Source organism: Podarcis liolepis (assembly GCF_965112155.1).
Source record: "Podarcis liolepis genome assembly, chromosome: 7".
Classification (NCBI taxonomy): domain Eukaryota; kingdom Metazoa; phylum Chordata; class Lepidosauria; order Squamata; family Lacertidae; genus Podarcis; species Podarcis liolepis.
In genome coordinates, this window is record NC_139561.1 from 88430832 (window position 1) to 88458261 (window position 27430).

Sequence of the window (27430 nt, forward strand, 5' to 3'; positions counted from 1 at the left end):
GCTGTTAAGAAAAAGGAAACAAACTTGCAAGACGTTTTCGTCTTGCGAAGCAAGCCCATAGGGAAATTCATCTTGCGAAGCAGCTCAAAAACCGCAAAACCCTTTCGTCTAGCGAGTTTTTCGTCTTGCGAGGCATTCGTCTTGCGGGGCACCACTGTACATAAAATAAAATAAAATATTGTAAAGGAATCATGGGTGGGAGTAGAGGGAAGTCCACAGGATCTAAGCAATCCCATTTTTTGGAATTTTTGGTGATTCATTATATAGATTTAATATGCTTTTTTTTTTGTTAAAAGGCTAATTTTTCTCTGTGAAAACTAATAAAAATATTGAGGGAGAGTGCAAATGGCAGTAAAACTCATGCAGCCAACTAGACCTGAACGCTTTCCTTTCAGTCACAGTGTCCTTTCTAAGGACAGCTCTGCACCATGAATTTTAAAAAGCACATCAAAAGCATATTTAAAACACAATTCCCCTGCCTCAAAGAATCCTGGGAACTGTAGTTCCCCCCTCACAGAGTGATAGTTCCTATAACCCAGGCATAGGCAAACTTGGCCCTCCAGATATTTTGGGACTACAATTCCCATCATCCCTGACCACTGGTCCTGTTAGCTAGGGATCATGGGAGTTGTAGGCCAAAAACATCTGGAGGGCAGAGTTTGCTTATGCCTGCTATAACCTGTAACAAACTACAGTTCCCAGAATTCCTTGAAGAAAGCCATGTGCTATTAATGTGCCTCAGAAGAGCTTTAAATGTACGATATGGATGCGGCCACAGACTCAACCCTTTCTGCCCATAAGCATAGATCAAAAAGTTGCTCAGAAGGATGTCGACTGGCCATAAATAGCAAATTGAAATGGCAAATAAGGCAGATGGTGTGTGCTTTTTAAAGGGGCATGTTGCGTCTTGCAGGCTGTGTTGTGTTCTGAGGCGTTGCAGTTTGAACTGCACATTATATTTCCACGGGAGTTCCAGGCTGGGTGTGAGTGCGCATGCGTGCGTCACTGCCACAGCTCTCCGCTGTAGCTCTGCAACACTGGGTAAAGTTTGTTGACTTCTTGGGTTGCTTAGCTTGATTACGGCAGGAACATTTTGCATGACCTAATTGGAGAGAAGGGGTATTGCAGAATTATCTACGTGCATTTCATGGGTGCATTTGTCACCAAACAATTCCAAGATTGCATTGCATGCGTTTGTGCCCAGCACTGACATTCTCGACATTTTCAGTCCCTGCCCCCACGATTGTCAATTTCTTCTGCGCCGTGTTGTCGGCCGGTGTTCGGTTGAAATTAAGCCGCCTGCCTGCCTGCCTACCACCACCTCTTGTCTGTTTTGTCCTTTGTGGCACATTGGGTGGGTGCTGTTGTGATCTGGAGTCGTGTTTTGCTGCTCTGCGACCCCGATGGGTGCAGGAGGGCCGCCTCAAAGGTGCCTGTTCCCGCTTTACTCCACCCCCTTCCACACAGAGTGAAGGAAGAGGCTCAAATCCGGCCACTCCAACCACTTCCTTTTCTGCAAATAAAAGTTTGCTGCTGAAACAGGCTGTGCATGCCTTGGTGGGGGGAGGAGGGAGGAAACGATACCCTCCGTTCCCCCATTTGACAGGAGAAAGCGTCAAGAGGCTGATAATGTCTAAGATTTCTGTCGAAAGCCTCTAATTGTGGACTGCTCAACGCTGCCCTGTGCCAGGCAGTGGGGAGGCCTGGTTGAGAAGTTGCCCCACGAACCTCATTCTGTTTCCATAGCCAGCTCATAGCTGTCAACTTACAGATTTGAAAATAAGGGACCAGCAGCCTTGAAAATAAGGGATCAGCAGCCAAAATAAGGGATTTTAGTCAACCAGCTGAAATACGAAGTTAAAAGGGACCAGATAATTTTGGAGAGCAGCGCCGGTTTTTAGCCCTTCGTTCCCAGAGGTTGCTGCTCAAGACACGAGCTGATGAAACACTGCAATTAAATAACTACAAGCAGCAACCACTTTTCGGAAGACCAAGCTACGAAGATGCTGCTGCAGTTCTGTATCTTTTCTCTCGTGCTCCATCTGCAGCTCTCAGTTCCATCAGACAGGATGGGGGGGGGGGGGGAAATAGCGCCCGAAGTAAACCCACAGATCAGACCATCTATGCTAGTCTACCACTACAAATCTATGGGAGAAGCGCTTGCGGTCCTTCCTCCGCTTTCCCCCTCTAGGGTTAGCCCTTGGAACACCTGCCCGCGCCTCCACCTCCTCTCTCTGAACTGCTTTCTCTATGGTTGCCCTCGCTCTCCTCTCAAGGCTCCTCAGTAATTCATAGGCTGCCCATCTCATCCGGGTCCTTCGGCGGTGCAGCCGCAGTACGGCCTAGCAGGAGCAGCGGCAGTGGCGATGGGCAGAGGGGAGGCCCCAGGCAGAGATGCTCAGTTCCCACCATCTCGTCCTCTGTTGTCCCCTTCTCCTTGTGCCCTCCATCTTTCCCAACATCAGGGTCTTTTCCAGGGAGTCTTCTCTTCTCATGAGGTGGCCAAAGTCTTGGAGCCTTAGCTTCAGGATCTGTCCTTCCAGTGAGCACCCAGGGCTGATTTCCTTCAGAATGGATACGTTTTAAATGTTAAATATACAGCAGGTGTATGTTTAGAGGCCAATGCCCACGTTCGCTGCCTTCTCATCTTCCAATGGGTTCTGACAAGACTCCTTCCCCAACAGACGGTGTTCAAGAATTACGATCCTGAGCAGCGGGGTTACATCTCGGAGGAGGATTTCGAGATCATCTCCACGAGTTTCCCCTTCTCCTTTTACGGGCTGGAAAGAGAGCGGTGAGTGAACAGGATTTCAGGAGAAGACTCTTTATGGATGTGACAACAGCTGCCCGAATGCTGTGAGCCCAGAGATGGAAAATCCCTACCAGAGAGGAATGGCAAGCTAAATTGATGGGACTATGCCAGGGGTCAGCAAACATTTTCAGCAGGGGGCCGGTCCACTGTCCCTCAGACCTTGTAGGGGGCCGGACTATATATATTTTTTGGGGGGGGGATGAACGAATTCCTATGCCCCACAAATAACCCAGAGATGCATTTTAAATAAAAGGACACATTCTGCTCTTGTAAAAACACGCTGATTCCCGGATTTAGAAGGCTGGATTTAGAAGGCGATTGGGCCAGATCCGGCTCCCAGGCCTTAGTTTGCCTATCCATGGACTATGCTCACTGGAAAGCTCAGGAAAAGTTTTATTCATTTTTTTGAAATCGTTTTATTTGCTTTTACCAATAAAAAGTTATTAAAAAACCCCAAATATATTTCCATATACAGAGATTTCTCCGAATCTCAGGACTTCCCCCCCACCCCCTCCATGGAGTCGCATTTTAAACATTTAAAACTTTAAACAGTAATGGGGGGGATTATAATTTATTTAAGAGACCACCGCAAGCAGATGAAAACATTAGCAGGATTCTAATTTCACTTGTAATGTAACAAAGAATATGGAAAATATGGATGGATATGAAATATTGATTACAGAATAATACACTGTTGTAAATGTTCACAATAGGACCCACGGAGGGGATGGGGAGGAAAGTCTTGAGATTCAGATTAATCTCTATATATGGGTATATATTTGGATTGTTATAAATTTTTACTTGTAAAGCCAAATAAAAAACATTTGTAAACCACGCACTCATAGAAAATATCACAAGGTGGTTGGCAACTTGGAAACGCAACACTGTAATAGAAGCAGTAGGAACGCCAGGCCCATCCTCTCTGGTTGACAGAGAAACTCGGGTCCGAAAGGCCTGAACAACAGAATTTCCAGGAGGCATCTGAAAGTGAGCAAGGGTGACCTCAGTTGGCAAGGAGCGTCTCCACCCCCATCGTTCTGCCCAGACACTGAGGTCCATCTCCGAGGGCCTTCTGCCGGTTCCCTCGCTGCGAGAAGCCAAGTTACAGGGAAGCAGGCAGAGGGCCTTCTTGGTAGTGGCACCCGCCCTGTGGAATGCCCTCCCACCAAATGCCAAAGAGAAAAACAACTACCAGACTTTTAGAAGACACCTGAAGGCAGCCCTGCTTTTAAGGTTTAATAGATATTTTAATATTCTGTTGGAAACCGCCCAGAGTGGCTGGGGAAACCCAGCCAGATGGGCAGGGTATAAATATATTATTATTATTATTATTATTATTAGTTCCACAGGGCAAGGGCTGCCGCATTAAAGGCTCAGTCCCTGGTAAAGGGCAGCTGAGGCTCAGAGGTGTGTGAACTGACCAAAAGCACCCCATTTGAATACATACCCCCACTTAAGGGTTATTTAAGTGCCAGGTAGGGCTGGAATTCACTAGGCACCGATGACCCAAGCGAGGAAGGCCGAAGCCTCACACTGTGTGATTGTTTTTATCCTCTTCTCCTCAACTGCAGGGAAGGCGTTTGGAGCCGGGAAGAACTGTCCGAGTATTTAATGCGAGCCTGTGCCATTTTCTCCAAACTAGGCCTCGGGTTCCTGCACAACTTCCAAGAGGCCACCTTTAAGAAGCCCTCCTTTTGTGACAGCTGCAATGGCTTTGTGAGCTTAATCTATTTAAAATGGATTTATACCCCACCCTTCCTTCCCCACGTAGCCCAGGGCAGCAGACACGCTAAAACCAAAAAATCCCCAAAACCTTTGGTCAAAGTATTCTAAAGCCAATTGCAGTTAAAAACATCTCACAGTAGCTGCCGCCGAAAACACCCTAAAAGCAGTCAACAGCGGAGGACATTCCTCTACCCAAGGATCTCGGGGTTGTCAGTATCTTTCGGCCACCAAATGCCATGTAATCAAATTTCTCCTGCAAGTTAATAACGGTGGAAGCAAGCATAACTCACTAGGGAAGGCATTCCGCAACTGGGGGGACCTATGTGACGTTAACATGAGAGTGCTGGAGGTGAAATAGTTAAACAGGTTACCCAATCAGAACCCGGGGGGGGGTGGAGTCAGAGGTACTATAAAACCAGCTCTGGGAGGGGCGAAAGGGGAGTTCGTTGGGAGTTGGGTGGTTGGTTGGAGTGGGAGTGAATTGGGATAGTCTGTGGGTAGGTTGAGTTAGTAAAGGTAAAGGCACCCGTGACCATTAGGTCTAGTCGTGGCCGACTCTGGGGTTGCGGCGCTCATCTCGCTTTATTGGCCAAGGGAGCCGGCGTACAGCTTCTGGGTCATGTGGCCAGCATGACTAAGCCGCTTCTGGCGAACCAGAGCAGCGCATGGAAACACCATTTACCTTCCTGCCAGAGTGGTACCTATTTATCTACTTGCACTTTGACGTGCTTTCGAACTGCTAGGTTGGCAGGAGCAGGGACCGAGCAACGGGAGCTCACCCCGTCGCAGGGATTTGAACCGCCGACCTTCTGATCGGCAAGTCCTGGGCTCTGTGGTTTAACCCACAGTGCCACCCGTGTCCCAGGTTGAGTTAGTGTAGCGAAATAAGCTGAGTCAGGAACAGTTAGGGGCTAGGAAGACAAGTCAATATCTGAGAGGTGGTTTAGTGAGTGAGAGCAGGTAGCAGAAGTTATAGGTCTGGATAGGCACCCCATGAATGTAATTGACCGATACTGTTTATGAAACCACTCGCTTGTTAAACTGCAATAAATAAACAGTTTATGTTCCAATTTAACCCTGACTGGACTCAGCATTGTACCAGGTAGGGCCTGGGTGGTGGTAGCGAGAAATAAAGTACAGGGATCAATAGACGGTGAAACGTCTGGGGACCCTGTGGGATCGCCACAGCCACCACTGAAAAGGCCCTGCCACAGGTCTGCGCCACTTGGCCAGTCCCTGGTGGTGGCAGCACCAATACACGTCACTCATCCCCACCCCCTCAAAAAAAGAAAACCCGCCAGCCACCCAAACAGTCGCTATTACTGGCAGAAACAGTAGCTGCTGAGCTGCCAAGCTGGAGAATCTGCTTTTCTTTTATAGTTAGCAGTAGTGCAAACGATGGGCTGGCATGCCTAGTGGTGGCAGTAATCAGCAACAGGTGGGATGGAGGGTGAAAGGGCTAGAGAAGTAGGAGAGATTGTAGATAAGCTCCCTTCAGAACAGCCTTCCAGATATTTTGGACTAGAAGCTTGCTAAGTTTCAAAACCCAAAAATTGAAATTCCCAGAACTCTGCCGCCACTTTTGAAGCGGGCAATAAAGCTTCGGTCCCTGGAACAGGTTAGAGCAAGTCCCCCACCTCTCATCCACCTATGTTGCCTTCGCAAAGAAGTGGTGTCTAGTTCAACTTAACACGTCTCTTGTTGTTTTGTTCTTCTCCTGCTCTAGCTCTGGGGAGTCTCCAAGCAAGGATACAGATGTCGGGGTAAGCACGCCCCCTAGTGGGCACTAAAGGAGAGGGGATCCTATTAACCAGGGTCAGCAAACTTTTTCAGCAGGGGGCCGGTCCACTGTCCCTCAGACCTTGTGGGGGGCCGGACTATATATTTGGGGGGGGGGAATGAACGAATTCCTATGCCCCACAAATAACCCAGAGATGCATTTTCAATAAAAGGACACATTCTACTCATGTAAAAATACGCTAATTCCTGGACCGTCCGTGGGCCGGATTGGGAAGGTGATTGGGCTGGATCTGACCCCCGGGCCTTAGGTTGCCTACCCATGCTATTAACATTCCCATCGCTGATGATTATCTCTCTGTCTTCCCCTGCAGACTGTGGGATGATCTGTCACAAGCAGTGCAAGGACCAAGTGGAGGTGGAGTGCCAGCGGCGCTTCCATTCCTGCAGCTCCGAGAGCACCCTGTCTCGGACTGCCACACCGGCTGCCACCTATCACCCTAGCTCAGGTAAGGGGGTGCCCAGACTGGGGTTCCAATGGGACCAGCTCCAGCGATGCACAGTGGCAAGGAGGCTATTTGCTTCCCAGCCTTGCAAACCGTGGTACGGCTTCTATGGAAGAGTAGGAACACAGGGCAAATTCCACTTGACACCATAAACTGTGGTTTGAAGCACCAGTTCAAAACCAGCACACGAAAGTACAGGTTTTGCTCACAAAGGTCATCCTGTGCGTTTCATGGCTGCGTGGGGATTTGAAGCCAGGTCTCCCAGGTCCTAGCCCAGCACTGTAGAACTACTGCACCACACCGCTTGCAGGAACAAATCTCCAGATACGATGGCCACGTTTCTAACCACACTTCCCTTATTCCACGCGGCAGGCTCGGAGGAAGAAGCTTTCCTCTTCCCGCCGAGACGAGAGCACAGCAAAAGCCCCAACCTGGTGCAGTCGAGCCCAGCGGGCAGGCGGAGAATGAAACACGCCAGCACCCAGACAGACGCAGACAGTCCGCAGGAGCCACGGGGACACAGCAAGAGTCTAAAGCAGCTTCTGGAAGAGCTGAAGGAGGTGGAGAAGGTGAGGATTTTCGGGAGGCCAGGATTCCACATCTGGGGCTTCTGTGGAACAATAATGCGAAGCTACTTATGACGCGGGTGGCGCTGTGGGTTAAACCACAGAGCCTAGGACTTGCCGATCAGAAGGTCGGCGGTTCGAATCCCCGCGACGGGGTGAGCTCACGTTGCTCGGTCCCTGCTCCTGCCAACCTAGCAGTTCGAAAGCACGTCAGAAGTGCAAGTAGATAAATAGGTACCACTCCAGCGGAAAGGTAAACATCGTTTCTGTGCGCTGCTCTGGTTCGCCAGAAGCGGCTTAGACATGCTGGCCACAAGACCCGGAAGCTGTACGCTGGCTCCCTCGGCCAGTAAAGCGACATGGGCGCCGCAACCCCAGAGTCGGCCACGACTGGACCTATGGTCGGGGTCCCTTTACCTTTACTTTGGTCTGGACAGGCCCAAAGTTGCTGGGGGGAACAGGCAACCCCCACTTTAAGCTGGAAGCATCTCGCTCTCCTTTGCAGGAACGGGACAGGCTGCTGCTGGTCAACCAGAGCCTTGAGAGCTGCAACTCGCAGCTGGAGGCTGAGAACAGCTGGCTGCTGAAGGCAGATTCATCGAGCCTGCCCCCCTTCTCCTGCTGGAAGGCCTTGGCTGCCTACAACTCGCACCTGCCTCCCAAGCCCAACTGAGCCAAGGGCACAGGAACGGTGAGCTCTCAAGGAAAGTGGAACCTCTCAAGGAAAGGAACAGAGAGAAGGGACACGGCGCTCCATGGTAGAGAATATGGATGCTCTGCATAAAAAGGCCTCGGGTTTGGTCCATGGCTTGAAATGGATGCTGCTGCCCTGAAGCCACTGCCATTCCTTGCCAATAATACAGAGCTGGATGGACAAGCAGCCAGACTCAAGCTAAGGGGCTTCCTTTTGTTCCTAATAAAAGGACTATTTCTTGAACGGAGGCTTCACCAGATAGCTTACTTCTTTTTTGGGTGTTGCTGCAGATGCACGTTTTGGGTTCTGCTGCTGTTAGCCACAATGGCCCTGTTCCACCTCCGCTGTCCAAGGCAGCAGACTGCGGAAGGCCAGCGGCTGGGGCATTGGAAATGGGGAGAGTGCTGCTGCACTCAGGTCCCGCTGCAGGGGCTTCCCATTGGCGCACTGGGTTGGCCTCCCTGAGAGCAGGGTGCTGGGCGAGGAGGGCCACTGGACTGCTTCAGCAGAGCTCTTCTTAGCTGAACAGTCCCGGATGGCTCAAGAACCTAAGCAGCTCCTTGGCTTGTGTGCATGTGGTGGCTTGCCAATAGCTCTCTGCAGCAAGCTATATTTAACCAATGAGCGAGTGCATAAACAGAGACCCTGCCTTGCTAGCTGGGGCGAAGTGGGTGACCTTCTGGTTGGGCTTCCAATGTCAAGAGTAGAGACTGGGAGAAAGGAATCCTCAGAAGGTGGAAACTGGGGGTTCAGCGGCAGGTAAAGGGGGATGAGGGGCGAGGCAGAAGCGCCTACTGACTGCGACCTCTTCCACTGACCCCCTTCGGCCTTGCTTTAAAAAAAAAACCCTGAATCTTTTATTCACTTCCCTAACCCTCTGTTCAAGGGACGCGGGTGGCGCTGTGGGTTAAACCACAGAGCCTAGGGCTTGCCGGTCAGAAGGTCGGTGGTTCGAATCCCCGTGACAGGGTGAGCTCCCGTTGTTCGGTCCCTGCTCCTGCCAACCTAGTCATGCTTAGTCGTGCTGGCCACATGACCCGGAAGCTGTACACCGGCTCCTTCGGCCAATAAAGCGAGATGAGCACCGCAACCCTAGAGTCGATCACGACTGAACCTAATGGTCAGGGGTCCCTTTACCTTTATATATACAGTATAAAGACTAATGAAAAGCATAGGACAATTAAAAAGATGTGGGATGTGGGGGGTGGGGGGTGGAAGACATTCACTGCTGGAAATAGATGCAATGCGCTATACTGAATACAGGAATTATATTGTTTAAATCTAGCTCTTTCCCCATAAAGATCACATTCAGCTATACACCCCCACAAGCTTTGTGTAACCGCTCCCCCTTTTTGGGCTGGGGGAAGGAATGTGATTTCCCCTTAAAAGAAAAAGATTTAAAAATGTCCTTCAAATGGCAAACTGTCCCTGACTTAAGTATTCTGCTCTCTTAACCCTCCTGGCACAATAATAAAGAGAGAGGTAGAAGGCGACGACTAGAGTTTTTAAAACACACACATACTCCCTCGCACAATGAGTTTGAATGACAAGGAAAATGTTTAATCTCTTAGTATTACACTGAACCCACCCTGGCCATTTTCAATCCTGTCCCTTCAGAACAAGGACAAAAATTAACTTGCACCATTCAAACAAAACCCCATACTCACTGGCTGTTGCAATTGAGCCGCCCTGTAGACCAGCCTTTCTCAACCTGTGGGTCCCCAGATGTCGTTGGACTACAACTCCCATCATCCCTAGCTAGCAAGGCCAGAGCTCAGGGATGATGGGAGTTGTAGTCCAACATCATCTGGGGACCCACAGGTTGAGAACCGCTGCATAATCCAGAGGAGGAAAAGGTACAAAGAAGTTTGGGTTTGTGCTTAAAAATCCCAAATTAATATCTTCCCCCTTCCTACATTCTCCGGTTAAATCTAATGGGACATTTCTAAAGCTGGGTTTCTCATAAATGCTGCCCACCCAGCCCAAAAAGGAAGGTTGCTTCCTACCCACATTCGGCATCTAAAGCCCAAAAAGAAACCTTGAGAAATCCAGACGTTTGCCAGCACCTCTTGTTCCTTCATCCTTGCAAGCTGTGTATTAACTAGATCAGGGACGGGGAATATTGGCCCCCAACTCCCTTCACACCCGATCACTGGCTCCAGTAACTGGGGATTGCTGGGAGATGAAGTCCAATGACATCTGAAGGAACCACAGACTCCCATCTCTGCTCGAAAGGTGCAATTCATCTGACACCAAGCTATAATGCGGACAACACAAACGTCTGTGTCCAACAACTTTAAAGCAAGTGAAAGGGGGGTGGGGAAGGGGGGAGAGATGTCTGATGTTAGCTCACATGCCCCTGCCCACTGTCTCAGGTTCAACGTAATGGGCACCTTTCTTGTAAACTGCATTTCCTCGCATTCTAGGGAAAAGCAACACTGAAACCACCTTTGGTGAAGGCTGGGCTTTGGGGCTGTATCCACCCTGCGGTGATCTTCCTGAAGCCTCTTCCCTGCCCTAAAGTTAAGGGTGGTTTTGACCATACCCCATGCAGGAGGAGGTCAGGATCCAGCCCCTTGCTATTTTTTCTTCTTCCTGCTCCGCTTGCCCCATCGCTGGTGGCCGCCGCCTCCTCCTTCTCGCCTCTTCTCCCACGTGGGCATAGGGGGTTCGATCTCATTCGGACGCCCACCGCGATCCGGGACGTCACCAACCATCAGCACCTGAGAGGAAGGGAGGAAGAAATGGACGAGAGAGTGAACAGAAAGTGCTGTTACTAATGATCGCCATCATCAATTTATTCAACGCCTTCTAAACTACTGGAGCAAGGCGGTTTATGCATAAGATAAACACAGGCTAGAAGTACATTCTAAACAAGGGGGGGGATAAGACGCTGATGCTTCTAAACGCTAAGGGATATCATATAGTTAAATATATGTATAGAGGAGAGTCCTTAAAGTCATTGCAGGAAGTAATAGAGAACATGTTGTTGTTTAGTCGTTTAGTCGTGTCCGGCTCTTCGGGACCCCCTGGACCAGAGCACGCCAGGCACTCCTGTCTTCCACTGCCTCCCGCAGTTTGGTCAAACTCATGCTGGTAGCTTCGAGAACACTGTCCCACCATCTCGTCCTCTGTCGTCCCCTTCTCCTTGTGCCCTCCATCTTTCCCAACATCAGGGTCTTTTCCACAGAGTCTTCTCTTCTCATGAGGTGGCCAAAGTCTTGGAGCCTCAGCTTCAGGATCTGTCCTTCCAGTGAGCACTCAGGGCTGATTTCCTTAAGAATGAAGAGGTTTGATCTTCTTGCAGTCCATGGGACTCTCAAGAGTCTCTTCCAGCACCAGAATTCAAAAGCATCAATTCTTCGGCGATCAGCCTTCTTTATGGTCCAGCTCTCACTTCCATACATCACTACTGGGAAAACCATGGCTTTAACTATACGGACCTTTGTTGTCAAGGTGAGACAATAGAGAACATAGGTAACCTATATTGGATAAAAATTGGAGGACTAGACAACAAACTCTCTAAAGTCCAAGAGATAGGAAACTTGAGTTTAGAAGAGCCAATAGAGGAACTATACAAACAAATGGAAAAAAGAAACAAGGAATGATAGGTAAAACCTATAAGAGAATAAGAAACAGACAACCCAACTTATTCAAAAGATGTGGAGTAAGGAAGAACAAGTTAGTGAATCAATGGTTGAAAGGATAATGAAAGGAATAGATGAGATTAAAGTAAGCAAATTTAGAGAATTGGAATTAAAATTCTGTCTAAAATTGTACAAAATTCCGGCCCAACTTGCTAATATGGTAGCAGGATTGAATTCTAACTGTTGGCACTGTAAACAAGCCAAGGGATGGTTTCCCCATATGTACTGGGAATGCCCAGAGCTAAAGGAATTTTGGAATAAAATCCTAAAGGTTTTTAATGAAATTTTTAAAGTGAAGCTTTCGATAGACTTTGATTTCATGACAATGGGTATACTTGGGAACACGGCTATAGAGAAAGGTGACCAGTTTACCTTCAAAGCTATGATATTAGCGGGAAAGGCAACGATAGCTTTAGGTTGGGAAGACAGAGAAAAATGGACAGTAGAGGCACGGAATAGTTATTTGTTTGAACTTATTCAGTCGGACATTGTCGCAGGAAGCAACGTGGAAGGTCAAGTCCACCACGATAAGGAACAGATGGAACCCCTATCTTCAATGCATAAAAACTACTGGAACAAAAGGCATTCGGTGGAAACTAAAGAAGCTATGCCCGTGGCTGAGGATAATAGTTTGAACCCTTCCAATGGATATGGGGGGGGGGGGAGGAAAGGAAAGGAAGGAGATAATATAATGTATGGTGGGACGTGGGTGGAGCTGTGGGTTAAACCACAGAGCCTAGGACTTGCTGATCAGAAGGTCGGCGGTTCAAATCCCCACAACGGGGTGAGCTCCCGTTGCTCGGTCCCTGCTCCTGCCAACCTAGCAGTTCGAAAGGACGTCAAAGTGCAAGTAGATAAATAGGTACCACTCCGGCAGGAAGGTAAACGGTGTTTCCGTGCGCTGCTCTGGTTCTCCAGAAGCGGCTTAGTCATGTTGGCCTCATGACCCGGAAGCTGTACGCTGGCTCCCTCGGCCAATAAAGCGAGATGAGCACCGCAACCCCAGAGTCGGCCACGACTGGACCTAATGGTCAGGGGTCCCTTTACCTTTTAATATAATGTATGTAAAAATCCCGAACTCGAATAAAACTTCAGAAAAAGAAAAGAAAAAACAAGGAGCAGCAGCTGATGCTTGTGGTAAAGACCCATTTATCAAAAAGCTGTTGGACAAAAATACCTTCAATTGTTTCTAGCCAGTGAGGTGGTGGGCACCTGTTGTATCTCGACAGGAAGTGACATAGAATTTCCTGTTCACTCCCTCCCTCCCTCCTCTATCAATAACTGGTGCTCTGGCATTTTATTTCTGGGGTGGAGAAATCAGCAACCAGTGCACTTAAGGGATAAAAAACAGGGAGGCTGCGCAGGTACAGCCCAGGTCCCCATTGCCCAGAGCCCCTGGATGGGAGAAATGGGTAGTTTGGTTCATTTATTCAAGTCATCTGGAATCAGCCTTGCTGAGCACCCGTGCACAGCTGCGCAGGCCTGCTATAGGGCTTTCCTGTACCCCGTTCCCAACATCTGGGGAACAGCACCTCTCTCCAGCCCTGTACCTTGTTGACGGCACAGCTTGTCTTGTCCCGCGAAGCTCCGCTGCTGGTCTTCACGATGCGGGAGAAGTCCTCCCGCGCTGCCAGGAGGTGAGGAACGGTGACCTGGGACTCTTCCAGCAAAGAGTGACGCAAGGGTTTGAAGGCCTCTGACATAGCTCCGCTGCGGTCCTAAGTTGCGGGGGGCAAAATTTGAGGGAAGAAGCCCATTTTTCATTCAATACCTGCTCCCCAAATTCTATTCAGGGCGGGTCAATGCTGCTGAACTATGATTAAAACTATTATTTATATGTTATTTCTTTTATTTATATCCTGCCTTCCCCCAACAGGAAGGACCCAGGTTGGCCCACAGCATAAATTAAAACAAATACGACTTTAAAAAGCTCAAAATATAATAATTTTTTAATTTTTTTTTAAATCATTTATTAAAATTTACACACTGCTTGGCTGCAAAGAAACAACCAGCTCAAAGCGGTTCACAAAAAGATAAAACTGTAGAATTGTCAATAGGAAACATCAGCATCATTTAAGGCTTTCAAAACATTGAAATACCCACAGACACTATACACAGATTAGAACTCGCATCAGCTTTCTAAATGTCTGGGTAGGCTCATCCAAACCAAAAGGTTGTTAGCAGGCGCCGGAAAAAAGAGTACCAGTGAAAGCGTCTGCCTGGTGTCAATTGGCAGAGAGTTCCAAAGGGCACATGCTGCCACGCTAAAACATCAAGGGGGATTATGTGGCTCCTGTATCAGGGCCAGTTCCGTCAATTGAAGCCGTCCAGCGGGCGTAAATGGAGTAAGGAAGTGTCACAGATAAACTGGTCCCAAGTTGTTAGGTTGGAAGATGGCGCAAACTCCCCCCACCCCAGCTCTCAAACCAATGGCTTACAAGTAACAAGAAAGAAGATTCCAAACTAAATATTGGGAAGGACTTTCTGGCGGCAAAAGCTGTCCAGCAGCGGAACGGACTCCCTTGGGATTGGACGGCCATATATCACGGATGTCTGAGTTGAGATTCCCGCATTGCAAGGGGTTAGACTAGAAGACCCTTGGTTGTCCCTCTGAACCATACGATTCTAGGGATCACATTCACTTGGTGCTATACCAGCTGCACTGGCTCCCGGTGGAGTACAGGATCAGGTTTAAGGTGCTGGTTTTAACCTTTAAAGCCCTATATGGCCTAGGACCCTTGTACCTATGGGACCGCCTCTCCTGGTATATCCCACCGAGGACATTACGGTCTTCAAATAAAAACATCTTGGAGATCCCGGGCCACAGGGAGGTTAGGCTGGCCTCAACCAGAGCCAGGGCTTTTTCGGCCATGGCCCCGATGTGGTGGAACGCTCTGTCACAAGAGACTAGGACCCTGCGGCACTTGACATCTTTCCGCAGGGCCTGCAAGACAGAGCTGTTCCACCAGGCCTTTGGCCAGGGCACAGTCTGACCCCCTCTCTCCTTCTGTAATCTTCAGAGAAATCTAGCCCAATGGTTGCCATGACTTAAATTAATTTGATTCGGAACTGATTTTAGAATGTATTTCAATTAACTGACTATGATTTTATGTAAACTCTGCTATTTTTACTGTTAGCCACTCTGAGCCCAGCTTTGGCTGGGGAGGGCGGGATATAAATAAAATATTACTATTATTATGACTATTATGTACTAATTGTTAACACCGGGGACGCGGATGGCGCTGTGGGTTAAACCACAGAGCCTAGGACTTGCTGACCAGAAGGTCGGCGGTTCGAAACCCGCGACTGGGTTAGCTCCCATTGCTCGGTCCCTGCTCCTGCCAACCTAGCAGTTCGAAAGCACATCAAAGTGCAAGTAGATAAATAGGTACCACACCGGCGGGAAGGTAAACGGCATTTCCGTGTGCTGCTCTGGTTCGCCAGAAGTGGCTTAGTCATGCTGGCCACAGGACCCGGAAGCTGTACGCCGGCTCCCTCAGCCAATAAAGCAAGATGAGCGCCGCAACCCCAGAGTCGGCCACAACTGGACCTAATGGTCAGCGGTCCCTTTACCTATTATTATTATTATTATTATTATTATGTACTAATCATAACACCAGTAAGTCTACCCTATTCTTAAAAACAACCACACACCAAAACATTCAGCCCTTTAAAAGCACATGCCCCCCTCTTGTCCAGCTCACTCACCTTTGCCCTCTCGGACCAATGGAAGGACTCGACGGTGACGTCAAGACGAGTGGCCATCATGCGTCGGCGGCACTGATATTCCGTGCACAGCAAGTCCCGTATGCCCTCCAGCGCCCCCTAGTGTTTTCATTTGGGAGAGGGGCAAGAGAAAGCAGGAGACATAAGCTGTTTGCTGTCCTTCCGCCCACCCTGGAACCACCCTCAACAACCCTGCGTTGTCCGCAAGCATCCATGCGGTGGAGAGTTAGGTGCCAATGCCACTGGCCTGTCCCTACCCATTCCTCAGAAGTCAGCGTGGCCTTTAGGAGCGGCGCCATCTGCTGGTGCTCAGGGGGTAGTGAAGAAAGCACCTCCGAAATCTAAGGAGGAGATCACAAGTTTAGCTGTTTGGGGGGGAAAGAAAGAAACAGACAATTTGCATATTGGGGTGCAGCCAAAGCAGCAGGGGGGGGAGAGCTTCTATTCCTTTAACTGCCCTGAACAGCCCCCCCCCCCGCCTTCAACATTCAGCAAGACAGCTAGAATTAAGCTTTAGTGCCTCCCCGCTAAAGTCAAACAGCCGCCCCGTCCTGCCCCAAATGCGTCCCCACCTTGGCTTCTATGTCAGCCATGGCTTGATGGACTGGGCAGCCTGGATCGAGGTCCGGCATTCCCAGGGCTTGGCAGATGAGTTGGAGCTCGTTCACTGCTTCGCCAGATCGGTCTTCTTTTTCCGGTGGCGAACGGGGCGTCTTCCGAGCCAGCAGCCGGGCGGCCAGGAGCTCTGAGCTCAAAAAATCTTGCCGGGGAAGGAGAAAGAGCTGGATTCAGTTCCCGTCCTAAATTTATATCCCATAAACCTTGGGGACCTAAGTGCTTCTTGGGCGATTTATTTTTTAAAAGATGGGGGTTGTGAATTAATTAAGTAAAAAATATATTTTTAATTTTATTTTTTATTTGCATTTTATTTATTTGTTAACCTTCTTATATTACATCGGTAAACGCTGTCATATTACGTTACAGGACTTACTATAATATAATGAATTAAGTAAAATATTATTATTTATTAAATTTATTAGTCCCTTTTTTGCCATGGCAACTCAATAGCAACTTGCAAAAGAAAACCCCACACATAAAAACCCCCACATGGAAACATCCCACCCACTCTAAAAGGCCATTGTTAAAAGCCAAAGCCTTGTTTAAAAATGAATGTTTTTCGACGCCTGAAGATGTGCAACAATGGTGCCAGAAGCGCCTCGGAAGCCACCACTGAAAAGGCTCATTCTTGTGTTCCCGCCCTTTGGACCTCCCATTGATTTTTAAAAAATAAAATAAAAATGAGCTAATGCACACCCACACGACTCACTGATCCCCAGACCCCTTCTAGGGATGGGAGCAGAAGTTCTTAGCCACGTCTTTTCTGAGCCCACCTGCACAGAATGAGCCGAGGAATAAGCCCCTTCCTGCCTGGACTTACACAGGAGCTGGAGGCACCTGTCCGGGGTGCTAAGCCTGGCTGTTACGTCCCCCGCAGTCAGTGAGGAGTAGGGACAATACAGCTCCCCAAGGAGGCCGCTCACTTCGATCTGGAAGGTCTCGGCATCCTCAGGACCTGAAAGGACAGAATGCCACTTGGGGATAGAAATCTAAAACATCAATGGAGTTGGCGGAAATGACTGGCAGAATCCGAGACCAGGGAGAAGAGTCGGTGGAAGAAGATGGGAAAAAATTTAAAGTTTATTTACAGAAATATTGTAAAATTAATGAATGTTAGAAGGATGCTGGAATGAAGTTATAAAGAATTAAGTAAAGATAGATTGTTAATGGGTCAAAGTGGAAATTTAAGGTTAAGATTGTGTTAAGATAAATTATAGAACAAAAATTAAGAAAGATGGAAAGGATTTGCTGAAATAGCTAATTGAACAAGAATACAAAAAAGGGAGGTGTGAGGAGGTCGATGATACAAGTAAACGAAAGGTAGAGATATAGAGATATTGGATGTGTTTTTTAAATGTTTTTGCTTTTCTTGTTGTTTTGCTGCATTGTGTTTTTTTGTTTTTAGTTTTTATTTTTGATGTATTGTGAACTTTTTATTGTTTCTTTTTTCTTTTTTCTGAAACTATTAAACTTTTAATAAATATCTTTTTAAAAAAATAGAAATCTAAAACATCAGCTCAATGAGGAGTGGATAATAATAATAATAATAATAAATTTTATTTATACCCTGCCCTCCCCAGCCAAGACCGGGCTCAGGGCGGCTAACAACCAATAATAAAAACAAGTTGATTAAAATACAACTTAAAAAACAAGATTAAAATACAACATTAAAACATTAAGATGCAGCCTCTTCACAGGAGGAAAAGGAAAAAGAAAGAGGGGGAGGGAATCAAATTGATTCTAAGCCAAAGGCCAGGTGGAACAACTCTGTCTTACAGGCCCTGTGGAAAGAAATCAGATCCTGCAGGGCCCTGGTCTCATGAGGCAGAGCGTTCCACCAGGCCAGAGCCATCACTGAAAAGGCCCTGGCTCTGGTTGAGGCTAACCTAACTTCCTTAGGGCCTGGGACCTCTAGGGTGTTGCTATTTATGGACCTTAAGGTCCTCCGTGGGGCATACCAGGAGAGGCAGTCCTGTAGGTACGAGGGTCCTAGGCCGTGAAGGGCTTATCAAAAGATCAAAACCAGCACCTTAAATCTGACCCTGTACTCCACCGGCAGCCAGTGCAGCTGGAAAAGCACTGGGTGAATATGCTCCCATGGTAGAGACCCTGTGAGGAGCCTCGCTGCAGCATTCTGCACCCGCTGGAGTTTCTGGGACAGCTTCAAGGGTAGAGCGAATTACAGAAGTCAAGCCTAGAGGTGACCATCGCATGGATCACTGTGGCCAGGTCGGGGCGGGAAAGGTAAGGAACCAACTGCTTGATGTGGCGAAAAAATGTCACCTTGGCTGTTGCTGTAACCTGCACCTCCATGGAAAGGGAGTTGTCAAGGATTACACCCAGACTCTTAATGGAAGGCAATGGCACTAATTGGGCCCCCTCAAGAGAAGGGAGTTGGTCCCTCATCCCCATACCATCCTGACCCAGTCAGATGAAAGGGTTGTCCTCAGTACTAGCCAATATGACCATCCCTCCAGGGGCATTCTCTGCCCCTCCAACCTCCCTCTCCAGTTCCAGTATGCTAGAAGCTCCCTTGATGATCTTGACGCTTTTTATCGAAGTGATGGGCTGGAGCAACAGGACCTTGCAGCAAGCAGTTCCGTGGGTGAACCACCCAGAAGCCAGCTAATGAAACCCCACAGACTCTGGGGTACATTACATTTGCTTCTCAGATGTTATCAGCCCAGTGGGGTGGGGGATTCCTTGTGGGGCCCTAGGCTGACTCACACACTCCTCCCCCCCTTGCTTCCTTTAGCTCTTGCCCAAGAAAATGTTTGCTGCATTCATCTCTCCCCACAAAGCCAGGTTACCTACCACGGGTGGGATTCACGTCCTCTTCGAGCGGGCAAAGGCTGCGGAGCTCGGAAACTAGCCATGAGCAGAGAGCTGTGAACTCAGGGCTGGAGACACCGGCTTCAGCTGCCCGAGCAAAGCTGTCCATCGACAGGCACCTGGGTGCAAGAGAGAAATAATAGTAATAATAATAATTATTATTATTATTTATACCCCGCCCTCCCCAGCCAAGACTGGGCTCAGGACAGCTAACACCAGATATAAAAACAATTTATTAAAATACAACTTAAAAACAAGATTAAAATACAACACTAAAATGCAGCCTCATTTCAATAGGAACTCAAATCAAAAACTTTTTTGGGGATGAAAACGTCAAGTCTTCACCAAGGTCAACTATCCAGACTGGTCCTACGTGGGCCAGAAAAAAGCCAGGGAAGGCCCCAAACAGGAGTTCCAACACAGAAGGAGAAAGGAAAGAGGGGAAGGGGGGGAGGAAAGAAAGGAGATTTTATTTACATGTTTGGTTCCACCCCCCCTCTTCCTATACTGTATAAGTAAAATGTAAGGTTGTCATCACGCAGTTCCCATTGGAGAATAGGTAGCGCCACGTCACAACCCTGGATTTGCACGAAGCCATGGGAGGGGACGGGAAAAGAAAAAAGGCAGGTTGTAAAAGGGTGGTTTTAAACAGCAGCATGAAGTTGAAGAAAGCAGGGATAGAAGGACATGTGGAATTTGATTGATCTGGCGCGACCCCCGCTAATTGATTTGCGATCCTCAATTAGCTCTTTACTGCCCGGCACACTTCTCCTGCCGCACGCTCTGCTCCGAGCGCTCAGTCACGCCGTAGCAGAGATAACACAGCGGTGTAAAACTGTCACGTAGCTTGGCTTCCAGACAAACACACACAGTACAGGTTTGTCTATTTACAGCTGTTTATTCCGACATTTCTCAGGAAAATCCAGGACTATTTGCAGCCATGACAAAACTGCATCCTTTCCCCTCAAAGCACAGAGTGGGACTGGCAAACTCTTCCCAAGCTCCTCCCAAGCTTCCAAAACTGACGTCAGAATGGTGTGGCATCATGGGAACAACTTAACTCGTTAAGTTCCAGCCCCAACACCCCCCTTTGCCGCCCATTCTGACAAGACCCTTTTGAGTTCAACACCTTCCCCTTTGCCTTGTGCCCCTTCCCGGCATCTTTCCCAGGCACCTGTTGAACCCCTTCAACATTCCCAGAATCACACTGTGCGACACTTTCCCACACACCCGTGACCTGAAACCCCTCTGACCCACTTGGGCCAGCAGTTGTGTCTTCTCCGTCAGACTTTTCCCCCTCTGACTTGACAACCCGTCCGTGAGCTTTCTCCATTACGCTTACCGGAGATGAAGCCTCACACCTGGACATTCCTTTCACAACCCTTGGAGATGCCCAAACCTGCCCTGACCCCTGACCCTGGACCTGGTCCCCATCACCGGGTTCTGAACCCTGATCCTGGACCTGGTCCCCATCACCGGGATCAGCCTCTGCCTCCCTCTCCTCCTTTTGAGGAGACTTTGCACCCGTCACCTGGTGACGTATTCCCTTTTCCTTGAAAAATTCCTCCAGCGCAGACCCAGTAAACTGTGACCCTCGGTCGCTCTTGAACCCTTGCACCCTGGTGGAGAAACTTCGTTCCACCTCCGCAACCCAATCCTGGATCAGTTGCGCCACCTCCCCCTGTGATTTGAGAGAGAAACACCAGCCAACCTGGCTGTGGTCATCTGTCAGCGACAGCACATACCTGGCCCCACCCAGACTCTCACACCTCATGGGTCCTGACAGATCTGTGTGAACAAGCTCAAAGGGCTCTTTGGCTACCCTCCCAAACCCGGGAAAACCAAGTACCTGTGCACCCTTGCATGCCCTGCACCCTTGGGACCTCCTCCCACATTTCCGGAGTTCGCACCCTTTTGTGCACCTGTGCAACTTTTGCACATGACTGGGAACCTTAGCACACTGCGCCTGTGCTTTTCCAGCATTCCCACAACCCTCCAGAGGTGTCTCCAGAACAAAGAAATTGTTCTCCCTCTGCACGTTGACCAGTTGTCTCCCTCCTCTGAAAATGGAACAGTTGTCATTTTCAAAGCAAATTTCGTATCCCTGCTTCATTAGAGCTGATACAGATAACAAACAACAATTCAGTCCCGGCACAACGTAGACCTCTAGCTCCTCCTGTAAAGGAGAAAAAAACACGTTAGCCACACCACAGACTGATTTTTGTGTTCCGTCTGCGAACATAACAGTCATTACAGTTGAAACAGCCCTGCAGTTCCGCATTTCGCCAGCAGGTTCGCTTATCAGGCGACGACTGACAGTAGCATTCTAAACCCAGCGCGTCACCGTGTCCTGGCTGGAGTTGTTCTTCACAGTTGCCATAGAAGCAGTGATAAGAAAACAACCCTCCCCAGTGTCTGAGCCACGTTCTTCCCTTGCGTTCCCACGCTGGCCTCCTCTTCCAGACTGGTTGCCATGGAAACCCGACTGATTCCCGTGAGAGTTCAGCTGTTTGACCTTGGCAACATCCTGTCTTGCCTCTCTGCTCCGGTGGGGGCAATCTCGACGCAGATGTCCCGCTGCATTACACACGTAGCAACGACGAACTCCAGTGGAAAAACACTGCCTGGGGCTCTTTTCAGCTGGCCTGGCCCTCCTTCTTCCGGAAAAGCACTCCTTGCCAGATCCGCCCCCCCTGAACTGCCGCTTCATTCCAGCAGATTCAGTGGAAAACTTTTCAAACTTGCCTTTGGAATTTTCCGCCCCCCCGACTTGCTCACTAGCACTCCTTGAGGCTAAATCATCAGGAACAGGGGCTCCAGCCATCTCTAGGCTTTTAGCTTCCACCTGCCCTTGGCCCCCTGCTGAGTCTTCACACAGACGTTTCAGCATACGCCAAGCCTCACACGCAGATTCAACGCTTCCCAGGTGATGTTGCAAACTAGCATGAACACCTGCTCTCAACATGCAGATCTCAGCTTTCTCCCTCTGCATTTTCTCCTCCAGAGAAACAGATTGCAGCGTCTGTGCATCTTTGTCATCTCTGTCCACCAGTTGCACTGGTTCCCTCTGGGAAATGTCCCAAACTTCCGTGGCCAAAAACCACGCTCTCACCCTTTTTGTCCAGGTATTCCACGCTTGGACGGTGAGTTCCTCAAGCTGTTCAAACGGAGCTTGAAACACCTCCTGGCCATCTGCCATCTTCCCCCGGGGCCCAGCGTACTCACGTAAACAAACAGCCGCTCTCCAGCTCCCGGTCTAGCAGATCAGCTCCTCTGCCTCTCACAACTTCAGGCAGAACTCCAAGCTGGCTTCAGCATCGTCGTCAGCTTGCCTTCACCTCCTACCGTGCCTCCTGCTCGAAACCGCAGACTTCAAAGCTCCGGCAGCCTCCTCCCGTGACGGTTTTACGATCGATGATTTAGGTTACCCATAACCTGTGGAATTTGATTGATCTGGCGCGACCCCCGCTAATTGATTTGCGATCCTCAATTAGCTCTTTACTGCCCGGCACACTTCTCCTGCCGCACGCTCTGCTCCGAGCTCTCAGTCACGCCGTAGCAGAGATAACACAGCGGTGTAAAACTGTCACGTAGCTTGGCTTCCAGACAAACACACACAGTACAGGTTTGTCTATTTACAGCTGTTTATTCCGACATTTCTCAGGAAAATCCAGGACTATTTGCAGCCATGACAAAACTGCATCCTTTCCCCTCAAAGCACAGAGTGGGACTGGCAAACTCTTCCCAAGCTCCTCCCAAGCTTCCAAAACTGACGTCAGAATGGTGTGGCATCATGGGAACAACTTAACTCGTTAAGTTCCAGCCCCAACAGGACACAGGAGCTGTGAGGATATGGGGGCGGGGCTTGAGGGTGCTGTCAGGGGGTGGGGCTTGGCAGGATTGGCAAGCAATGTGCACAGAGGTAGCAGCCCCTAGTACTGAACCCACCCTTCCTCTAAACCAGCCTTCACCAAGTGTTTTGCACGATAAATGGCACCAGGTCAGGGAAGGTTGCTGCAAGCTGCTATGTCAAGCTGCAATTTCCGCATTGGCAGAAAGGCTGTATACAAGTGACCCAATGGCTCAAATCTGTATATGTTCCTAAAAGGCCTCTTAATTCAAAGAGACCCAACAACCAGCGCCACCACGTTCCTCTCCCTGATCCTCTCACAGCTGCACCCGAGTAATACTCCATTTCCGCACATCGGAAGGGGTCCAGCACAGGTTTTTCGGAACAGAGAATGCAAATCCCAGCAGGACTGAGCCCCCAAAACTTCCCACTTTGGAAATTAAGTAATGGACACATTGCGTGGGGGGCGACTGTGTTGGAGGAAACATCAGTGTGCCTGGCTGCTAACCATCTACAGTGGTGCCCCGCAAGACGAATGCCTCGCAAGACGGAAAACTTGCTAGACGAAAGAGTTTTCCGTTTTGGAGGTGCTTCGCTAGACGAATTTCCTATGGGCTTGCTTCGCAAGACGACAATGTCTTGCGAGTTCCTGCGGGTTTTTTCCCCTCCCCCCTTTTTCTAAGCCGCTTATCAGCTGATCTGATCAGCCGATAAGCCGCTAAAAGCCGCTAATAGCGCTAATCCGCTAATCTGTCAATGGGCTTGCTTCGCAAGACGAAAAAACCGCTAGATGAAGAGAATCACAGAACGGATTCTTTTCGTCTTGCGAGGCACCACTGTACTGCCGATTTGAGCAGTATGTAAAGTGGCAATATGCTAATGTTGCAATAATAATAATAATAATAATAATAATAATAATAATTTCTTATTTGTACCCCGCTCATCTGGCTGGGTTTCCCCAGCCACTCTGGGCGGCTTCCATAGAAACCAAAAAACACTAAAATATCATACAATAAAAACTTCCCTGAACAGGGCTGCCTTAAGATGTCTTCTGAATGTCAGGTAGTTGTTTATCGTTTTGACATCTGATGGGAGGGCGTTCCACAGGGTGGGCGCCACTACCGAGAAGGCCCTCTGCCTGGTTCCCTGTAGCTGCAACTCCTTGGTGCTGGGATAGAGATCCACTGGCTGCCTCCCCCTCACAATACCTGCTCCATATCCCCCTTGACTACTTTTTCCAGGTAGGAATGGGTCTCTGAATTACGATAACTTGCCTGGGTAGCAAACAGACAGGTATGCTTGGGTGTGTCTGGAATGTAGCCACCTGGGTAAAGGTGAGAGCCGCACCCATCCACCTGCACAGCTTTTGCCTCCTGCCCTGCCCAAGACTGGCACACAGTCCGTGGAAGGCTGCCCGTCAAAGAAGGCAGCCCTCAGGTCAACACACCCTTAACACAACTACTGTCCTTAACCGGTAACAGAAATAGGTAGGGGAGGGGGAGAGAGGGGGAGAAAAGGAAGGAAGGAAGATGACACTGTTTTGACTTCTTACATTTGGTGTGTAGACCCTAAAACCAGCTTCAGGTTCCGGAAAACAGGCTCACAGGGAGGCTTGCTCCTTGCATTCCTGAATGGCTTCAGCAGCTGACCACACAGAAAACAGGCTCACAAACATGCTGCCTCCTTCCTCTTCAAACCCAATTTTGACATCCCCTTGCAGACCGGGCTCACCAACTATACAAAGCTTCACTGGCTGACACACAGAGAGCATTAACTTTTCCCTCTCTCTGCTCTCTCCCAGTGCCAAATTCCGGCTGCAAGCGCCTTGCAGCAGGGACCTTTTGCTGTAAAGCAGTCACTGTTCACCCCTCCCTCAGCTGCCACCCCAAGCACCGGCCTGGCCAATGATTGGTGGGTCTGGAGGCAAAAATTTGGGACACTTTCCTCCATTCCAGCCATGCAAATATCAGAGGCGGGAAGTGGGGCAAAGCTGAGGAGGGGGTGTGGCTGAGGAGGGGAGAGCCCCAGGACCTCTCTCTCAAAACTAGAAGCACAGAATTGTAGGGTTGAGATAGGGAGCCCAGGGTTAACTAGTCCAACCCCCTGCAATGCAAAATATAAGAATAAAAAAATAAATTGTCCAGTAGCACCTTAGAGACCAGCTAAGTTTGTTCTTGGTACAGTGGTACCTCAGGTTACAGACGCTTCAGGTTACAGGCGCTTCTGGTTACAGACTCCGCTAACCCAGAAATAGTACCTCACGTTCTTTGCTTCAGGATGAGATACAGGAAGAACGGCGGCGGCGGGAGGCCCCATTAGCTAAAGTGGTGCTTCGGGTTAAGAATGGACCTCCAGAACGAATTAAGTTCTTAACCCAGGGTACCACTGTATAAGCTTTCATGTGCATTCACACTTCTTCAGATATACCAAGAACAAACATAGTTGGTCTCTAAGGTGCTACTGGACAATTTATTTTATTTTATTTAATATATTTATATTTATATATACAGTGGTGCCTCGCAAGACGAAATTAATTCGTTCCGCAAGTTTTTTCTTCTTGCGAGTTTTTCGTCTTGCGAAGCACGGTTTCCTATAGGAATGCATTGAAAATCAATCAATGCGTTCCTATGGAGACCGTCCGGGGACAGAGGGGAAGCGCCGCTCTGTCCCCTCTTTTGAAGCAAGGGGCGGAGGGGAGAAGATCGCTTCTCCCCGTTGCCGCCCCTTGCTTCAAAAGAGGTCCAGGGACAGCGGGGAAGACGCGCTGCGCTTCCCTGCTATCCCCGGAGCTTGCGGGGCAAGCTTCGTTTTGCGAAGCAAGCCCATAGGGAAATGAGTCTTGCGAAGCGGCTAAGAAAACGAAAAACTCCTTCGTCTAGCGAGTTTTTCGTCTCCCGAGGCGTTCGTCTTGCGGGGCACCACTGTACTTACCTGACTCTAGAACCCTGCAATGCAAGATTCTTTTGCCCAACTTGGGACTCGAACCCAGGACCCTGAAAATTAAGAATCTCCTGCTCTACCAACTCTTTCCCCTTCCCCAAACGCTTTCCTACCTCAGCCGCCTCTGCGGTTGCCCCAATTCCTCTGTCCCCCTGCTCCCTCCGGGTGTGCCTCCGAACCTGTTTTCCGCTTCCCCACCCCGAAGCCCTGTCCCTTCTCCCTCACGTGAGAGGCACAAATACAAGATGGGTGACACCTGGCTTGAGAGCAGTACATGTGAAAAGGATCTAGGAGTCTTGGTTGACCACAAACTTGACATGAGCCAACAGTGTGACGCGGCAGCTAAAAAAGCCAATGCAATTCTGGGCTGCATCAACAGGAGTATAGCATCTAGATCAAGGGAAGTAATAGTGCCACTGTATTCTGCTCTGGTCAGACCTCACCTGGAGTACTGTGTCCAGTCCTGGGCACCACAATTCAAGAAGGACACAGACAAACTGGAACGTGTCCAGAGGAGGGCAACCAAAATGGTCCAAGGCCTGGAAACGATGCCTTATGAGGAACGGCTAAGGGAGCTGGGCATGTTTAGCCTGGAGAAGAGGAGGTTAAGAGGTGATATGATAGCCATGTTCAAATATAGAAAAGGATGTCACATAGAGGAGGGAGAAAGGTTGTTTTCTGCTGCTCCAGAGAAGTGGACACGGAGCAATGGATCCAAACTACAAGAAAGAAGATTCCACCTAAACATGAGGAAGAACTTCCTGACAGTAAGAGCTGTTCGACAGTGGAATTTGCTGCCAAGGAGTGTGGTGGAGTCTCCTACTTTGGAGGTCTTTAAGCAGAGGCTTGACAACCATATGTCAGGAGTGCTCTGATGGTGTTTCCTGCTTGGCAGGGGGTTGGACTCGATGGCCCTTGTGGTCTCTTCCAACTCTAGGATTCTATGATTCTACTTGTCCCCCACAAACCCTTCTTTCCTTCCCCAACTGCCTCCTCATGGGCCCCCGAACCTCTTCCCCCTCCCCCTCGCGTCGGCCCCCCAACCTCTTACCCGCGGGCCGCGTCTCCCTCCATGCCTCCGCTGGAACCAACCTGTCCCCTCGCGCACGCGCAGACCCGAAGCCCGGCGAGCTGTTCCGCTTCGCGCCCGTTGGCCGGGCCCAGAACCAGAGGCGGCGCTTTTCATTGGCCGGTGAGCTCCGCCATTGGAGCAGGAGAATATTATCCCCCGCCCCCCACCACCTCCTCGGCCACGCACGGACATGTCCCCGCCCACCACGTCGAAGGCTCGCCTCACTACATTGGCTGACGGCTCTCATAGCAACCGAGCGCCCGCCCATTCCCTTTCCTCCTCCTCTCCCTCCTCCGCCGCACGGCCCAGTCCTCGTCCAATCAGGAGGCCGCCTCTGCATCCAGCCTGTTAAAGCTCTTCGTTACGTTCCGTCTCTATGGCAACTCGCCAGACGCGCGTGGAGATCAAAGTCCAACTCGCCGACCAATCAGAGCCTGGCGCATCGGCGGCGCCCGATCTTATTTGCCTTCGAAGGAGCAGGGGGCGTGGGCTGCGGAGGGAATTCCCTCCCGCCGCCACCTGTCCTCTCCAGGTGCGCTTTGCAGGGTGGCGGATGCGGGCGCCGCTGAGATTTGCATCTGAGGCTGCCCGCCTGCTCTCTCTGTGCGGATTCTTTTTAAATGCAAGCCAATCAGCAGCCGTGGGCTGGTTGCCTCTGAGCACGTGCAGAGATCTCGCACCCACACTCACACTTCAAGGTCAAAA

At 49.6% G+C, this 27430-nt stretch overlaps 2 protein-coding genes across 7 annotated transcripts in view; one reads left to right on the forward strand and one right to left on the reverse strand.

The window, feature by feature from the left end:
* The window catches only part of RASGRP4 (RAS guanyl releasing protein 4), a 37658-nt gene extending 29371 nt beyond the window's left edge, over positions 1 to 8287 (forward strand). For all 3 annotated transcript variants that reach the window (XM_083515852.1, XM_083515851.1, XM_083515853.1), the window contains exons 12-17: positions 2685 to 2794; positions 4384 to 4528; positions 6264 to 6300; positions 6649 to 6783; positions 7153 to 7349; positions 7852 to 8287. In XM_083515852.1, the coding sequence (XP_083371978.1) occupies positions 2685 to 2794; positions 4384 to 4528; positions 6264 to 6300; positions 6649 to 6783; positions 7153 to 7349; positions 7852 to 8019 (792 nt within the window). In that variant the 3' untranslated portion in view covers positions 8020 to 8287. The remainder of the gene's footprint in view (positions 1 to 2684; positions 2795 to 4383; positions 4529 to 6263; positions 6301 to 6648; positions 6784 to 7152; positions 7350 to 7851) is intronic.
* Positions 154 to 26883, reverse strand: FAM98C (family with sequence similarity 98 member C). 4 transcript variants are annotated; one of them, XM_083515968.1, is made up of 9 exons: positions 26705 to 26837; positions 18846 to 18982; positions 16852 to 16986; positions 15986 to 16173; positions 15671 to 15754; positions 15396 to 15512; positions 13238 to 13405; positions 10586 to 10763; positions 154 to 1102 (listed from the first exon to the last, which is right to left on the reverse strand). In XM_083515968.1, the coding sequence occupies exons 1-8, from the start codon at positions 26725 to 26727 to the stop codon at positions 10620 to 10622; spliced, it is 996 nt and encodes a 331-aa protein (XP_083372094.1). In that variant the 5' UTR covers positions 26728 to 26837; the 3' UTR covers positions 154 to 1102; positions 10586 to 10619. The 4 variants fall into 4 exon arrangements, 2 of the variants coding, with proteins under 2 accessions (XP_083372094.1, XP_083372093.1); XR_014528958.1 differs by lacking the exon at positions 154 to 1102 and adding an exon at positions 9579 to 9751 and having other exon boundaries at positions 9871 to 10763; positions 26705 to 26883; XR_014528959.1 differs by lacking the exon at positions 154 to 1102 and adding an exon at positions 9579 to 9729 and having other exon boundaries at positions 9871 to 10763.
* Between the last annotated feature and the right edge of the window lie 547 nt (positions 26884 to 27430).

Excerpts from the sequence above, each read along its gene's own strand:
- FAM98C (XM_083515968.1), bottom strand. The coding sequence starts at position 26,727 with ATGGAGGGAGACGCGGCCCGCGG. Across the intron at positions 18,983-26,704 it reads GAGGGAGACGCGGCCCGCGG|GTGCCTGTCGATGGACAGCT; the intron begins GTAAGAGGTTGG and ends TCTTGCACCCAG. Across the intron at positions 10,764-13,237 it reads CAAGCTGTGCCGTCAACAAG|GTGCTGATGGTTGGTGACGT; the intron begins GTACAGGGCTGG and ends CCTTCCTCTCAG.